Consider the following 18,757-nt stretch of genomic DNA (forward strand, 5'->3'; position numbering starts at 1 on the left):
ACAAGACATTGTTGACGACGACGGACAGACGGACGGACGACGGACGAAGGGCGATCACAAAAGCTCACCATGTCACTACATGACAGGTGAGCTAAAAACAAGAAAGTAGGTCAGTAGGTCAAAGTTACAGTGAAGTGACTCCTAATTACTTGTGGTCATGAGGTAATTATAATTAAACAGTCTAGGAAATATTATGATCAGATAATTTTTGAAGTATTTTTTCCTATATAACTCTTATAAAAACTAAGTGACCCTCAGGGCAGGGCCTCTTTTTACCCCAAGGGCATAATATGAACAATCTTGATAAGGAACCACTAGGCAATGCTACATACCAAATATCAAAAGCCTAGGCCTTAAACTTTCAGTCAAGAAGATTTTAAAAAGCTTTTTCCGATGTAAAACTATGTAAAACATGGGACCCCTAGGGCGGGGCCTCTTTTTACCCCAGAGGCATAATTTGAACAATCTTGGTAAAGGACCACTAGGCAACGCAACAAACCAAATATCAAAAGCCCTGGTCTTGCAATTTCAGACAAGAAGATTTCTAATTTTTTTTCCTATATAAGTCTATGTAAAACTTGGGACCCTTGTTGCGGGGCCTCTTTTCACCCCAGGGGCATAATTTGATAAATCTTGGTAGAGGACCACAAGGCAATGCTACATAGCAAATGCCTTGTGGTTTCAGACAAGAAGATTTTTAAAGTTTTTTCCTATATAAACATATGTAAAACCTGGGACCCCCGGGGTTGGGCCTCTCTTCATCCCAGGAGCATAAACTGAACAATGTATACAGAGGACCACTAGATGATGTCACATGCCAAATATTGAAACTCTACACTTTGTGGTTTTGTACAAGAAGATTTTCAAAGTTTTCCCTACATAAGTCAATGTAAACCATGTGACCTCCTGTGCGGGGCCATATTTAACCCTAGGGGGATAATTTGAACAATCTAGGTAGAGGACAACTAGATGATGCTACAATCAAAACATTAAAGCCCTATGACCTGTGGTTTTGGACAAGAAGATTTTGTAAGTTTTTCCTTTGGGTTGCCATGGCAACCAGAGTTCTGTATGGAATTCAATTCTTTGAACAATTTTTAAAGAAGACCATCCAAGGAACATTCCTGTGAAGTTTCATCAAAATTGGCCTGGTGGTTTAGGAGGAGATGTTGTTTAAGTGAAAGTGTGGACGGACAGACAGAGGCTTGACGGATGCCTGATGATGAGCGATCAAAATAGCTCACCCTGAGCCTTTGGCTAAGGTGAGTAAAAAACAAGAAATTAGGTAAGTAGGTCCATTCGTGGTCACTGAAAGTCAGTTTTAAGATCTGTTTGCTAAACTGTACATGTCATCCAAATTTTAAGGCTGTATCTTAAGAAACAAGAAAGTAGATCGGTAGGTCACATTCCACATGACCCAGATTCGAACTTGACCTAAAGATCATCAAGGTTATCATTCTGACCAAGTTTCATGAAGATACAGTTGTAAATGTGGCTTCTAGAGTGTTAACAACCTTTTCCTTTGATTTGACCTGGTGACCTAGTTTTTGACCCCATCTGACCCAGATTTAAACTTGACCTAAAGATCATCAAGATCAACATTCTGACAAAGTTTCATTAAGATGTGGTCATAAATTAGCCTCTATAGACTGTTCACCTGCTATTCCTTTGACTTAACATTATGACCTAGTGTCATTAAGATATGGTCATAAAATGTGGCCTCTAAAGTGTTAACTAGCTTTTCCTTTGATTTGACCTGGTGACCTAGTTTTTGACCCCAGGTGATCATGATTTGAATCTGACTTAAAGATCAACACGATTAACATTCTGACCAAGTTTCATACAGATATTGTCAAAACTGTGACCTCTAGACTGTTAACAAGCTTTTCCATTGATTTGACCTGGTGACCTAGTTTTTGACCCCGCCTGACCCAGATTTGGGTCTGACCTAAAGATCATTAAGATTAACATTCTGACCAAGTTTCATTAAGATATGGTCATAAATGTGGCCTCTAGTGTTAACTAGCTTTTCTTTTCATTTGACCTGGTGACCTAGTTTTTAACCCCAGATGACCAAGATTCGAACTTGACCTAAAGATCATCAAGATTAACATTCTAACCAAATTTCATGAAAATACAGCCATAAATGTGGCCTCTAGAGTGTTAACAAGCTTTTCCTTTGATTTGACCTGGTGACCTAGTTTTTGACCCCAGATGACCCAATATCAAAGCCGTCCAAGATTTTATTGAGAGTAACATTCTGACCAAGTTTCATTAAGATTTGGCCAAAATTGTGACCTCTAGAGTGTTAACAGTCAAATTGTTGACGACACCAACAGACGACGGAAAAAAAGGCGATCACAAAAGCTCACCTTGAGCTAAAAAGATACAGACCAGACAAAAGAGACCTTGACCTTGGAGCCAGGGGTCTGGGTCTTGCACATAATACATCAATTCATTATGGGGAACATTTGTGCCAAGTCATTTTAAAATCCATTGATGAATGGCTCAGATATAATTAATCATCCGGACAAAAAACAGACCATGTTAACCTTTCACTTCTAAGTGTGACCTTGACCTTGGAGCTAGGGTCTGGTTCTTGCACAAGACACATCAACTCATTATAGGGAACATTTGTGCAATGTAATTTTTGAAATCCCTTGATGAATGGCAGAGTTATGGACCAGACAAGAAACAGACCTGTTAACCTTTGACTTCTAAGTGTGACTTTGACCTTAGAGCTAGGATTTTTGGGTCTTACGCATGACACGTTGTCTTACTATTGTTAACATTTGTGCAAAGTAATTTCAAAATCCCTTCATGTATGACCTTTGATCAAGTGACCCTAAAATCATCTACTCTGCACGTCCAATCATCCTATGAAGTTTCAACATTCTGAGTCAAGTGATTCTCAAATTATTGATCGGAAAGGGTGTTCCATGTTCAGGCCCCTGTGACCCTGACCTTAGCTGTAGTGGCCCAAAAAAACTGATAGTCCTAACATCCTATAAAGTTTGAAAGTTCTGGGTCAAATGGTTCTCAAGTTACTGATCGAAAACCGTTTTCCATGTTCTGGTCCCTGTGACCTTGACCTTTGATCAAGTGACCCAAAATCATTAGGGGTCATAAACGTTACTTGTCCAATCATCCTATGAAGTTTAAATGTTCTATTTATTTATTTATTTTGGGTTTTACGGTGCACCAACACAGTATAAGTTATATGGCGCCAAACAGGACTACAAATTTTGGTTTCACTTCTCATTTACATCGAAAAAAACAAACAAAAAAACTACATCGAAATAAAAACAAGAGGGTCATGATGACCCTAAATCGCTCACCTGAGTAATATGAGCCACGTTTCAAATGGCAAACTGATGCTAAAATACTAGAAAGTAGGTCGGTAGGTCACATTCATGGTAACTGAAAGTCAGTTTTAAGATCAGTATGCAAAACTGTACATGTCATCCAAATTTCAAGGCTGTATCTCAAAAAAGAAGAAAGTAGGTCAGTAGGTCAATGTCACAGTAAGGTGACATGTAATCACTTTGGTACATCAGGTAAATATAATTAAACAGTCTAGGAAATATGATCTGATAATTTTTGAAGTATTTTTCCTATATAACGTCATATAACAAGTGACCACCAGGGCGGGGCCTCTTATAGTCCCAGGGGCATAATTTGAACAATCATGTTAGAGGTCCACTAGGCAATGATACATACAAAATATCAAACTTTCAGACAAAAAGATTTTTATTTTTTTCCCATATATAAGTCTATGTTAAACTTTGGACCCCCGGGACAGGGCCTCTTTTCACCCCAGGGTAATAATTTGAACAATTTTGGTAGAGGACCACAAGGCAATGCAACAAACCAAATATCAAAAGCCTAGACCCTGGGGCACAATTTGAATAATCTTCAAAGAGGACCACAAGGCAATGCTGCATACAAAATATCAAAGGCTTAGGTCTTGTATATTCAGACAAGAAGATTTTAAAAAAAATTTCCTATACAAGTCTATGTAAAACTTGAGGCCCCCCCCGGGGCAGGGCCTCTTTTCACCCCAGGGTAATAATTTGAACAATTTTGGTAGAGGACCACAAGGCAATGCTACATACCAAATATCAAAGGTCTAGGTCTTGTGGTTTTAGACAAGAAGATTTTTAAAGTTTTTTCCTATATAAGTCTATGTAAAACTTGTGACCTCCGGGGTGGGGCCTCTTTTCTCCCTAGGGGCACACTTTGAACAATCTTGATAGAGGACCATAAGATGATGTCACATGCCAAATATCAAGGCTCTATGTCTTGCGGTTTTGGACAAGAAGATTCTTAAAGTTTTTCCTTTCGGTTGCCATGGCAACCAGAGTTCAGCATGGAATTAATTTCTTTGAACAATTTTGAAAGGGTACCACCCAAGGATCATTCCTGTGAAGTTTGGTGTAATTCTGCCCAGTGTTTTTTAAGAAGATTTTTTTTTTTAAATGTTGACTGACACACGACGAACAACGGACACTGAGCGGTCACAAAAGCTCAGGTGAGCTAAAAAAAAAAAAAATGTTCTAGGCCGAGTGGTTCACGAGTTATTGATCAGAAACTGTTTTCCATGTTCAGGCCCTTGTGACCTTGACCTTTGATCTAGTAACCCCAAAACTAAAAGTGGTCATCTACACTGTAAGCCCTATCACCCGATGAAGTTGAAGGTTCTAGGTCAAATGGTTCTCCAGTTATTGATCAAAAACGAAGTGTGATTGACAAATGGCCCCTGTGATCTTGAGCTTTGATGTAGTGACCCTAAAAACAACAAGAGGGTCATGATGACCCTGGATCGCTCACCTGAGTAATATGAGCTACATGTCTCAATTGTCAAACTGATGATAAAATATTAAGAAAGTCAGTAGGTCATATTCATGGTCAATGAAATTCAGTTTTATGATTAGTGTGTAAAACTGTGTATGTCATCAAAATTTCAAGGCTGTATCTTAAAAAACAAGAAAGTAGGTCAGTAGGTCAAGGTCACAGTCAAGTGACATCATATTACTTGGGGTCATCAGGTAATTACAATTAAACAATTTTGGAAATAGGATCAGACAACTTTTTTTAGTTTTTTTTCCTATATAACTCACATAATAACTAAGTGACCCCAGGGCGGGGCCTCTTTTAACCCCAGGAGCATAATTTGAACAATTTTGGTAGAGGACTACTAGACAATGCATCATACCAAATATTAAAAGCCTAGGTCGTATGGTTTCAGACAAGAAATTTTTTTAAACGTTTTCCTATATAAGTCTGTATAAAACTTGGGACCCCCAAGGCAGGGCCTCTTTTCACCCCAGGGGTACAATTTGAACAATTTTGGTTGAGGACCATAAGACAATGCTACATTACAAATATCAAAGGTCTAAGTGTTGTGCTTTCAGACAAGAAGATTTTTAAACTTTTTTTCCTATATAAGTCTATGTAAAACTTGGGACCTCCGGGGCGGGGCCATATTTGATCCTAGGGGGATAATTTGAATAATCTTGGTAGAGGATCACTAGATAATGCTACATACCAAATATCAAAGCCCTAGGCCATGTGGTTTTGTACAAGAAGATTTTCAAAGTTTTCCTTATATAAGTCTATATAAACCATGTGACACCCGGGGCGGCGTCATATTTGACCCTAGGGGAATAATTTGAACAATCTTGGTAGAGGACCACTAGATGATACTATATATTAAATATCAAAGCCCTAGGCCATGTGGTTTTGTACAAGAAGATTTTCAAAGTTTTCCCTATATAAACCATGTGACCCCCGGGGGTGGGGCCATATTTGACCCTAGGGGGATAATTTGAAAAATTTTGGTAGAGGACCACTAGATGATGCTACACACCAGATATCAAAGCCCTAGGCCCTTTGGTTTTGGGCAAGAAGATTTTTAAAGTTTTTCCTTTTTGGTTGCCATGGTAGAGGACCATTAGATGATGTCATACACAAAATATCAAAGCCCTAGGCCCTGTGGTTTTGGACAAGAGGTTTTTCAAAGTTTTTTCTTATATAAGTCTATATAAACCATGTGACCCCCGGGGTGGGGCCATATTTGACCCCAGGGAAATAATCTGAACAATCTTGGTAGCGGACCACTAGATTTTGCTACATACCAAATATCAAAGCCCTAGGCCCTATGCTTTTGGACAAGAAGATCAGAAACCGTTTTAACTGTTCCTGGCCAATATGACTTGACCTTTGACCTTTGACCTAATGACCTCAAAATCAATAAGGGTCATCTGCTGGTCATGGCCAACCTAACTATCAATTTTCCTGACACTAGGCCCAAGCCTTCTTGAGTTATTGCCTGGAAACCATTTTACTGTTCCTGGTCACTGTGACCTTGACCTTTGACATACTGACCTCAAAATCAATAGGGGTCATCTGCTGGTCATGATCAACCTCCCTATCAACTTTCGTGACCCTAGGTCTAAGACTTCTTGAGTTACCATCCGGAAACCGTTTTACTGTTCAGGGTCACTGTGACCTTGACCTTTAACATACTGACCTCAAAATCAATAGGGGTCATCTGCTGGTCATTACCAACCTCCCTATCAACTTCCATGATCCTAGGCCCAAGTGTTCTTGAGTGTTCATCCGGAAACCGTTTTACTATTCAGGGTCACTGTGACCTTGACCCTTGATATACAGACCTCAAAATCAATAGGGGTCATCTGCTGGTGATGACCAACCTCCCTATCAATTTTCACGATCCTAGGCCCAAGTGTTCATGAGTTATCATCCGGAAACGGATTGGTCTACATTCCGACCGACAGACCAACAGACCGACCGACTGACATCTGCAAAACAATATACCCCTCCTTCTTTGAAGGGGGGCATAATAAAGAGAATACAAGGGAGAATGACATGTACATAACCACCTGACGTAAGAGTTTTATGCAATAAAACTTTCTTTTAATGTTACTACATGATACAAATGAAACACACATAAGAGATGAAAAAGATATGAATGCTTCAATATATCATACTTACAATTATAACACATATATTAAATAACATTAAGTTTTATAAAGTGCAGAGCAATTGGCTCAAATCCTAGATAGGGCATCTGGTATATTGTTATCTTTGCCCTTGATATATTGAATATCTAAGTTATACTCTTGGAGTAAAAGGCTCCATCTCAAAAGTCTTTATTTTGATTTTTATTCTCCATTTTGTTAATGTAAGTGAGAGGATTATGGTCATTGTAGACAATAATAGGGAACATGGTCACACTCAAAAATACATACTTCAAAGACCTGAATTGCAAAAATAAGTTATAATTATAATCTTTTTCAATAGTAGAGAATTTCTCTGATGTTTATTGAATTTCTTTGAGAAACAAGTGACCAAGACTTAGTATTGCAGTGGCAATACAGAAATCCCCTACCAGTTGAAAACTTTGTTAGTGTTTGTTGTTGGCAACTGTGTTAGGACTAAAAATGCTTCAAGGCATTTAAAAGCTAAAAAACAAAGCAATTTTTACTTAAATTTCAATAGTGACCTTGACCTACTAGCATAGATCATGTACGTCGAACACTGTCTCATCATGGGGAACATTTTGTGTGAAGTACTAAGAAATTCCATTCAAGCACATAAAAGTTATGGAGTGGAAACAATTTTACTTTGGAACATTTTGTACTCAGGTGAGCTAAAATGGGACTGGACAATGCCACCAGTTCAGAACAGTATATAATTTACAAAAGGAACAGTTTTGAGTGTTTCTGCTGTATATACATATAGTTTTATAGGAAAACTGGCACTTGCCTTAGTGGTTTTGTTTTTACTGGATCACACAGCTGATGGAGGCCAACTTCTTTTAAGTTATGTCACATCCTGATCACACAAGATCATTTATGATTTTTTTCTTTTGGTTGCTAGAATTTTGCAGCATTACAAGTACATATTGGTTTTTGAGTTAATGTAACTGGTAGTAACCAATGTAACTGGTAGTAACCAATGGGACAATTCCAACAAGACATCGAAGACAGAAGAAGACTGATCTTATCTTAAACATACTGACTTCAGTCAATCCTATGAAGAACACATGTCTGCATGCCATTCCAACTTGTGATTGGAAGTATAGTGGTCTACTGGGTACAAACCATAATCTATACAGGAAAACCATGCTGGTATCTTTACCTACCTTTCCAGTAAGTTTGCAGGTCTTGTAAGAAAAGATATTCTCCTCCAATACCAGACCAGCACAGCCAGTATCATTGGGAACATAACCGTCTTTATAGACAACCATACCCTAGTAAAACCTCCATTCTGATGAATAGCCTATAAAGAGAAAAATATAACCAGTGTAAATTTATAGATAGGTTTCTATGTAAAATTCGGTGGACCTTACAGTGTTTCTAGTATCATATTTTCAACTCAGCGCGTAATTGATTAACTGCTTTTTATGTCCTTTTTGTGCCAAGTTGACAGTGATTACTTTTTGTTTTGAGGTGACAGTGATCACTTTTTGTGCTGAAGTGAGTGATCACATTTTGTGCTGAGGTGACAGTGATCACTTTTGTGCTGAAGTGAGAGTGATCACTTTTTGTGCTGAAGTGACAATGATCACTTTTGGTGCTGAGGAGACAGTGACCACTTTTTGTGCCAAGTTGTCAATCATCACTTTTTGTGTTGAGGTGACAGTGGTCATTTTTTGTGCTGAGGTGACAGTGATCATTTTTGTGCTAAAGTGACAGTGATCAGTGTTTGTGTTGAGGTGTCAGTGATTATTTTTTGTGCTGAGGTGACAGTGATCACTTTTGTGCTAAAGTGTCAATGATCACTTTTGGTGCTGAGACAGTGACCACTTCTTGTGCCGAGTTGTCAATCATCACGTTTTGTGCTGAAGTGCGAGTGAATACATTTGGTGCTGAGGTGACAGTGATTACTTTTTGTGCTGAGGTGACAGCCACCACTTTTTATGCTGTGACAGTGCTCATTTTTTGTGCTGAGGTGACAATGATAACTTTTTGTGCTGATGTGACAGTGATTACTTCTGATGCTGAGGTGACAGGGATCACTCTTTGTGCTGAGGTGACAGTGACAACATTTTGTGCTGAGGTGACAGTGAAAACTTTTTGTACTGCAGTGACAGTGATCACTTTTGGTGCTGAGGAGGCAGTGATCACTTTTGGTCCTGAGGTGACAGAGATCACTATTTGTTCAGGCCCCAGTGACCTTGACCTTCGATGGAGTGTCCCAAAAAACAATAGGGGTCATCTAATCTGCACTTTTTTAACCGCCTCGATAGCCTAGTGGTAGAGCGTCCGCTTCGAGTGTGGGAGGTCGTGGGTTCGATCCCCGGCCGCGTCATACCAAAAACGTAAAAAATGGTACCAGTGTCTCCCTTGCTTGGCGCTCAGCATTAAAAGGGCAGAAACTGGCCTCTTCTCTCATACCCTCGTGGCGATGGATTCCATCAGGAATGAGGTGTCAAGAGTGATTAATATAAGTTGTAGAACTTCCTTCACAATCGACCTAAAATAAATTATGTATAAACTAATCTGCATGTCCAATTATCCTATGAAGTTTCAACATTTTGGGTCAAGTGGTTCTCAAACTATTGATCACTTATTGTGCTCAAGTGACAGTGACTACATTTTGTGCTCAAGTGACAGTGGTCTCTTTTGGTGCTGAGGAGACAGTGACCACTTTTTGTGCTGAGTTGACAATCATCACTTTTTGTACTGAGGTGACAATCATCACTTTTTGTGCTGAGGTGACAGTGAATGCTTTTTGTGCTGAGGTGACAGTGACCACTTTTTGTGCTGAAGTGACAGAGATCACTATTTGTTCAGACCGCCCTGTGACCTTGACCTTTCATGGAGTGACACCAAAAACAATAGGGGTCATCTACTCTGCATGTCCAATTAGCCTATGAACTTTCAACTTTCTGGGTCAAGTGATTCTCAAGTTATTGATCCGAAACTGTTTTCCATGTTCAGAGCCTTGTGACCTTGACCGTTAATAGAATGACCCCAAAACAATAGGGGTCATCTACTCTGCATGTCCAATCATCCTATGAAGTTTCAACATTTTGGATCAAGTGGTTCTCAAACTATTGATTGCTTTTTGTGCTCAAGTCACAGTGACTACTTTTTTTGCTGAAGTGAGTAATCACTTTTGGTGCTGAGGACACAGTGATCACTTTTTGTGCTGAGTTGACAATCATCACTTTTTGTGCTGTGGTGACAGTGATCACTTTTTGTGCTGGGGTGACAGTGACCACTTTTTATGCTGAGGAGACAGTGATCACTTTTGGTGCTGAGGTGACAGTAATCACTTTTTGTTCAGGCCCCTGTTACCTTGTGTGTGTGTGTATGTGTTCGGGTTTAATGTGCTTTCAACAATTTTTCAGTCATATAAACGATTGTGGCTACTTGTAGTAATGAGCACAATGCCCAACTTTATAGTGCTGCCTCACTGGAATATAGGTGGCATGATACCCCACCCAGTCACATTATACTGACACCGGGCTGACCAGTCCTCTCTTAATGCTGAGCGCCAAGCAAGGAAGCTACTAGTAGCATTTTTTACATCTTTGGTATGATGCGGTCGGGGACTGAACCCACAACCTCCTGCACTCAAAGCGGACACTCTACCACTAGGCTACCGAGGTGTATTGACCTTTTGATGGAGTGACCCAAGAAACAATAGGGTTCATCTGCTTTACTTGTCCAATCATCCTATGAAGTTTCAACATTCTGGGTCCAGATGTTCTCAAGTTACTGATTGGAAACTATTTTCCATGTTCAGGGCCTTGTGACCTTGACCTTTGATAAAATGAACCCAAAAACAATAGGGGTCATCTACTCTGCATGTCCAATTATCCTATGAAGTTTCAACATTCTGGGTCAAGTGATTCTCAAGTTATTGATCAGAAACTGTTTTCCATGTTCAGGGCCTTGTGACCTTGACCTTTAATAGAATGATCCCCAAAACAATAGGGGTCATCTACTCTGCATGTTCAATCATCCTATGAAGTTTCAACATTCTGGGTCAAGTGGTCAACTGGTTCTCAAACTACTTATCACTTTTTGTGCTCAAGTGACAGCGACTACTTTTTGTACTGAAGTGACAGTAACCACTTCTGGTGCTGAGACAGTGACCACTTTTTGTGCTGAGATGACAATCATCACTTTTTGTGCTGAGGTGACAGTGACCACTTTTTGTGCTGAGTTGACAATTATTACTTTTTGTGCTGATGTGACAGTGATCGCTTTTTGTGCTGAGGTGACAGTGATCACTTTTTGTGCTGAGGTGACAGTGACCGCTTTTTGTGCTGAGGTGACAGTGACCACTTTTTGTGCTGATGTGACAGTGATCGCTTTTTGTGCTGATGTGACAGTGATCGCTTTTTGTGCTGAGGTGACAGTGACCGCTTTTTGTGCTGAGGTGACAGTGATCACTTTTTGTGCTGATGTGACAGCGACCACTTTTTTGTGCTGAGGTGACAGCGACCACTTTTTGTGCTGATGTGACAGTGATCACTTTTTGTGCTGAGGTGACAGTGACCACTTTTGTGCTGAAATGACAGTGATGGCTTTTGGTGCTGAGGAGACAGTGATCACTTTTGGTCCTGAGGTGACAGAGATCACTATTTGTTCAGGCCCCCTTGACCTTTACCTTTGATGGAGTGACCCAAAACAATAGGGTTCATCTGTTTTGCATGTCCAATCATCCTATGAAGTTTCAACATTCTGGGTCAAGTGGTTCTCAAGTTATTGATCAGAAACAGTTTTTCATGTTCTGGTCTCTGTGACCATGACCTTTGACAGAATGACCCCAAAAACAGTTGGGGTTGCCTACTCCATAAGCCCTATCACTGATAAAGTTTCAAGGTTCTAGGTCAAATGGTTCTCCAGTTATTGATCTGAAATGAAGTATGACAGATTCCAGCCCCTGTGACCTTGACCTTTGACAAGGTGACCCCAACATCAAAGGAGTCATCTACTCAACATGTACGATCATCCTACAAAGTTTCAACATTCTGCGTCAAGTGGTTCTCAAGTAATTGATCGGAAACAGTTTTCTATGTTCAGGCCCTTGTGACCTTGCTTGACCTTTGAAGGAATGACCCGAAAAACAATAGGGGTCGTCTATTCCATCATCCCTATCAGCCTATGAAGTTTCAAGGTTCTAGGTTAAACAGTTCTCCAGTTATTGATTGGAAATGAAGTGTAACAGACGGACAAAAGTTCCTTCAGCGCTATTCTTTTGTTATCTTTATTGCTCCTTTAGCCACATAAAAGAAAAATAGCCACATAAAAGCTTACGGAATGAATGACATCTAAGAACAAGAGATGTCACTAATGGTGACAAATGCCCCCGCAGTGCCTTGACCTTTGACCTGGTGACCTTGACCTTTGACCTGTGACCCCAAAGTCAGTAGGGGTTGTGTACTCAATAAGTACTATCAGCATGTGAAGTTTGAAGGTCCTGGGTGCAGTGGTTCACGAGTAAAGTGCCTTCATGCAAAAAGTTAACGTTGTGACGAATGAACTAACGAAAGGATGGACAGTTGAAAACTAATATGCCTCCCTTCGGGGGCATAAAAAGCACAGTTATCTATTGTTCCTATAGCTACCTAAGTATGCAAATGTAAGCTTGGATGGACGGACAGACGGAAGGATGGATGGACAGGGTAAAAACAGTATGTATACATAATGAATCTAGGTTGAAATACATACGCATGACCCAAACAAACGGACCAACAAAGGCATATTGTCAACATTCAGTTAGGCAAAATTCCTAATTAAGTATCGAAGAGTAGAACATTTTATTATTACATTATTTTGAAATCAAAAAGAATTTATTTCGATTCACAAATATATAGATCCTTAAAGGTTGATAATAATGCAAACAAATGGGCCATGATGGCTTCCCTGCTAGTTAGTTGCTTGCTTGAACAGTTTTTGTAGATGAATTTGCAATGAAAATGTCTGTGAAATTACTTTGAAGTAGTGCCAATGTTTTCAAACAAGAATATTTTATTAGTTTCTACTAAATAAATACAGGCAGAAAATGTGTATGTGTGTATAAGGGTGTGTGTGTGGGGGGGGAGGGTAAGACGCTTGGGAATGATGTGATATGACAATATCAAACAAGAAGATTTTTAAAGTTTCCACTACATACATATGGGATAAAGTGACCACACTCCCTGGCGGCAATGTTTTTTTTTATGAAACAGAAAAATTTGTGCATCTTTGTAAGGAGTAACCTAAGAATCATTACTGTAAAATCATTTTAAAATTGGGCCTGCTGTTTCTGACAAGAATATTTTTAAAATCTTGTATATTTATATAGGGAAAAAGTGACCACACCCCCTTACGGCATGTTTTCTGACCAATCAAAATAATTTGAACAATCTTGGTAGAGGGTCACAAAAGGACCATTTGTGTGAAATTATTTCAAAATCAGGCCTGCAGTTTCATACAAGATTTTCTACTATATACATACTGGAAAAAGTGGCCAGCCCCCTGGCAGCCATGTTTTTAGACAAACTGTAATCATTTGAACACTCTTAGTAGAGTGTCATACAAGGACAATTTATGTGAAATTATTTCAAAATCGAGCCAGCGGTTTAGGAGATGTCATTATAAGAATTTTCTATTTTTAGCTCTTGCAGCCAGAAGTTTAGGAGATGTTGTTAAAAGAATTTTCTGTTTCTAGCTCTTGTGACCCTATGAGCAACCAAGCAAAACTGTTCGAACAATTTTGAAAGAGGACCACCCAAGGAACATCCAGTCCAACTTCATTCATTTTCCACCAAATGGTTTCAGAGGACATTTTGTTTGAAAACTAGATGTGTGTCCATAGGACACAGATGCACCCCCCCCCCCACCCCTCCCCCACTCCATTCCTGTCACTGTACATAGTTTTATGACTCAAGCTTAAACATTTTTTAAGATATTTGCAACACAAACTTTTAAGAACTTTATGTGTATTTTTCACTTAGTGCATAACCATAACTCTGGCCTAGCTGAGTAAAATCCCAAAGAGGACACCCGGTGCAAAATTTCTAATATTTTAGGTCCAGTATATTTTGACATACATGCAGCACAAACTTTCATTTTTTGACTAAGTCAAAGGCCATAACTCTGTTCTTGCAGTGAAAAAAAAACAAACAAGAGGGCCAAAATGGCCCTAGGTTGCTCACCTGTGAAACAAACCATAACAGTTTAAACATGTTTGACCTACTGATTTCATGGAAACAAATATTCTGGGCAATTTTCATTAGAATTGGACCAAAAATGTGGTCCCTTGAGTTTAAACAAGTATTTTATATGATATGACCTAGTGACCTAGTTTTTGAAGCCAGATGACCCATATTCAAATTTGACTTAGATTTCACCAAGGCAATCATTCTGACCAAATTTCATGTAGATCTACTGAAAAATACAGCTTCTATAACATACACAAGGTTTTTCCTTGATCTGACCAAGTGACTTAGTTTTTGACCCCAGACGACTCTATCTGAACCTGACCTAGATTTCATCAAGGCAATCATTCTGACCAAATTTTATAAGGATCAATTGAAAAATACAGCCTCTATCGCATACACAAGGTGTTTCTTTGATTTGACCTAGTGATCTACTTCTTGACCCCAGATGGTCCATATTTAAACTCGACCTAGACTTCATCAAGGCAATCATTCTGACTATATTCTATGAAAATCAATTGAAAAAAAACAGCCTCTATCGCATACACAAGGCTTTTCTTTGATTTGACCTAGTGACCTAATTTTTGACCCCAGATGACCCATTTTTGAACTCGGCCTAGATTTCACCAACGAAATCATTCTGACCAACATTCATGAAGATCAACTGAAAAATACAGCCTCTATCGCATACACAAAGTTTTTCCTTAATTTGACCTAGTGACCTAGTTTTTGACCCAGATAACCCATTTTCGAACTCGGCCTAGATTTCATCAAGGTTATCATTCTGACCAATATTCATGAAGATCAACTGAAAAATACAGCCTCTATCGCATACACAAGGTTTTTCTTTGATTTGACCTAGTGACCTAGTTTTTGATCCCAGATGACCCATATTTGAACTTTACCTAGATTTCATCAAGGCAATCATTCTGACCAAATTTCATAAGGATCAACTGAAAATTACAGCCTCTATCGTATACACAAGGTTTTTCTTTTATTTAACCTAGTGACCTAGTTCTTGACCCCAGATAACCCATATTTAAACTGGACCTAGATTTCATCAAGGCAATCATTCTGACCATATTTCATGAAAATCAATTGAAAAATACAGCCTCTATCGCATACACAAGGCTTTTCTTTGATTTGACCTAGTGACCTAGTTTTTGATCCCAGATAACCCATTTTCGAATCCGGCCTAGATTTCATCAACGTAATCATTCTGACCAAAATTCATGAAGATCAATTGAAAAATACAGCCTCTATCGCATACACAAGGTTTTTCCTTAATTTGACCTAGTGACCTAGTTTTTGACCCCAGATGACCCATTTTCGAACTCGGCCTAGATTTCATCAAGGCAATCATTCTGACCAAAATTCATGAAGATCAATTGAAAAATACAGCCTCTATCGCATACACAAGGTTTTTCCTTAATTTGACCTAGTGACCTAGTTTTTGACCCCAGATGACCCATTTTCGAACTCGGCCTAGATTTCATCAAGGCAATCCTTCTGACCAAATTTCATGAAGATCAGTTGAAAAATACAGCCTCTATCGCATACACAAGCTAAATAATGACGGACGACAGATGACAGACTGATGACAGACGCCGGACATCGAGCGATCAGAAAAACTCTGGTGCACAAATTCACATGCTGGATAATATTTCTACATGATTTCATGACTCTAGGTGTATTTTTGTTAAGAAATATGCAACACAAGCTCTTTATGTATATTTTTGCAATAAGTCAAGAACCATAACTCCAATCTGGCTAAGTGAAATCTCAAACAGAACACTGGGTTTTGAATAAACAAGCAGGCCATGATGGCCCTAGATCACTCACTGGCACCAAAACAGAAAGAAAATGCCTCTGTACATGTTATACCCTACCCCTAGGTATTCTATAAGAAGAATGGTCATGAAAGGGGAAAATATACTAACCCATTTCAATCGTACATTTCTGAACTTAAACGCGCAGTTGGGTGAATGGGTACCTAGTATATTGAAAAGCGATAATTTATCTTCCATCGTGCACCAGTCACATTGTCTCAATATTCCATATTGCTGAGATTATCAACATATTTTATGCTTTCATCAACGTTACAGAAAAAACGAGTGTGACCTTCCCTAATGAACATCTGGTCTAGAGGCCACGGCAGTGTGCACATGTTTGGCGAAATGTAAACAAACAAGAGGGCCATGATGGCCCTGTATCGCTCACCTGAGTACCATTGCTCAAAAATGATATGATCAAGTTTTGACATAGAGCACATAGGCATACACATTAAATATCATCAGGGTAAACATTTTCTTGTAACAGTCCCTTTTGGCCTAGTAAGGGCCAATTTCCATACCAAGTTTGAGGGTCCTAGGCTCAAATGCTGCATTTTTGTACTAACATGACTATTCCTTACTGTAGGTGTACATTTATTAGCACGGCAAAAATTTAGCGCAAACGCAATTTTTGGTGAAATACCTAATTAATGCGTGGACGTGAATTAGCGCTCTCGCGAGACCGCTAATTTCTAATTTTAGCGCTGTCCGAGATGAGGCTCTCGGAGATTTACAGACATTCACGAAGATTTTCGGAAATAAACTTAACCGTCGGTAATTTTTATGTAATGTGTTTCTGCTGTAATTATACGTCATACTGATTATGAAATCAATTTTTTTCACTGTCAGCGGGCTAAAGAAAGTACGATTTCTTTGAAATTATTTACTCAAGTGTTATACCGTAAATCTCTCGAAAATGCGATAATTGGTCAGTGAACGTATTGTGAATACTAGTTACTACTAGTAAATATCTGATAATTGATTAAAGTCTAATAAAATTCAGTTTTCATTCTGGTCGATGCACACAAAAATGTGAAAAAAAGAATCAGTCATGACAGGGTGGCGCCTTATAGGTCTAATGGACGCAATCGAAAAAATCCGTTAGCTAAAAACTTTAAAACATGTACCAAGTATGACTTTAAGATAGTGTGCCGTGATGATACTTGTATTTTTTCAATGATACTTTCAGCTGTGATGTAGCTTTATGTTTACGTACAGTACATAAAGTATAATATTGCCCGTATTGTCTTCTTGTATTTTATTATAATAATATGTGTGTTTTATATTCTGTATACTAGTTATAATTGCTGAAATAAAACGAGATTGTCACACATTTTAATCATTGAATCCCCTTTGTCCTACATGCATTGTGTCTTAATACAAACGTTCACACCTTTCCGTAAACGAACAACTGCAACAACGGACATGCCCGAAGGTGATACGGAAATCGATAACAACTTGATCAAATGACAAACAAAACACAAACTACAAGCTTAAATATTTTATTTTGCATGATCATATATTTAAAACAAGAGGGCCATAATGGCCCTATATCGCTCACCTGTTATCATTGCACTTGAGGACAAGAAGGTCCTCAGAAAAAGTATCTAAGTCCAAAGGACAAGAACAACAAAGGAAAGAAATTTAACCAAAAAGAAAAAATAATTCTTACAAGGTACAGATATGTCAAAATACACCTAAAAATTGGAGGTACCATCCATGTTGTACCACAGAAAAGTGGCCTCGGTTTTTCCCTATGGCCAATAATAAAAAAGTTACTAAAAATAAGCTATTTATAGTAACGTAATAGAGAAGTAATTAAAAAGAAAATTATTGTAAGTGAACAAAAGAAGGATCTGCCAAATAAATCTGTTGACATAAATGAAATTTCAGATCAGTATCTTCATTAGTTACGGAGATATACCCATTTTAATTTGAAATAAAGGGAGGAAATTTAACATAAAATCAGTCCATAGTTATCTACCCTGATTTGACCAGTCCAACTAATGACAATAATGAAATTTCAAATAAGTCCTATAAGTACTTACTGATATAAATCCATTTATTTTGACTACAATCAGGGGAGGTAATCAGACATAAAATAACTCTGGAACCTACGATTGGATCTGATTTATCATGGAATCCAAGATTTATTGTTGTTGAAGATATTTTGGAAGTTTGTATCAAATAAAATCATAAATGAAGTCTCTATATGGCTGCAAAAGCCAAAATAGCCAATTTTGGAATTTTAATGGGCCGTAACTCTGGAACCAATGATGGAATCTGGCCAATTCAAGAAAGGAAGCAAGATCTTATGGTGATACAAGTTGTGTGCAAGTTTGGTTAAAATCAAATCATAAATGAAGTTGCTAGACAAGGTCAAAATAGCTAATTTTGGTCCTTTCAGGGGCCATAACTCTGGAACCCATTAAGGGATCTGGCCAGTTCAAAAAATAACTGAGATCTTATGGCAACACAAGTTTTGTGCAAGTTTGATTAAATTCAAATCATAAATGAAGCTGCTATTGTGCAGAAAAGGTCAAAATAGCTAATTCTGGCCCTTTCAGGGGCCATAACTCTGGAACCCATAATGGAATCTAGCCAGTTCAAGAAAAGAACCAAGATCTTATAGTGATACAAGTTGTGTGCAAGTTTGGTTAAAATAAAATCATAAATGAAGCTGCTATTGTGCAGACAAGGTCAAAATAGCTAATTCTGGCCCTTTCAGGGGCCAAAA

The 18,757-nt window shown here is 38.6% G+C and overlaps 1 protein-coding gene across 1 annotated transcript in view; it reads right to left on the reverse strand.

Moving 5' to 3' along the window:
* LOC123535926 (protein wntless-like) overlaps positions 1 to 18,757 on the reverse strand; it is a 216,688-nt gene that overhangs the window by 120,324 nt on the left and 77,607 nt on the right. The window contains exon 6 of the mRNA XM_053529210.1: positions 8,171 to 8,307. Within this exon, the coding sequence (XP_053385185.1) occupies positions 8,171 to 8,307 (137 nt within the window). The remainder of the gene's footprint in view (positions 1 to 8,170; positions 8,308 to 18,757) is intronic.

This window comes from Mercenaria mercenaria, chromosome 17, assembly GCF_021730395.1.
Source record: "Mercenaria mercenaria strain notata chromosome 17, MADL_Memer_1, whole genome shotgun sequence".
In the NCBI taxonomy this organism is placed as follows: domain Eukaryota; kingdom Metazoa; phylum Mollusca; class Bivalvia; order Venerida; family Veneridae; genus Mercenaria; species Mercenaria mercenaria.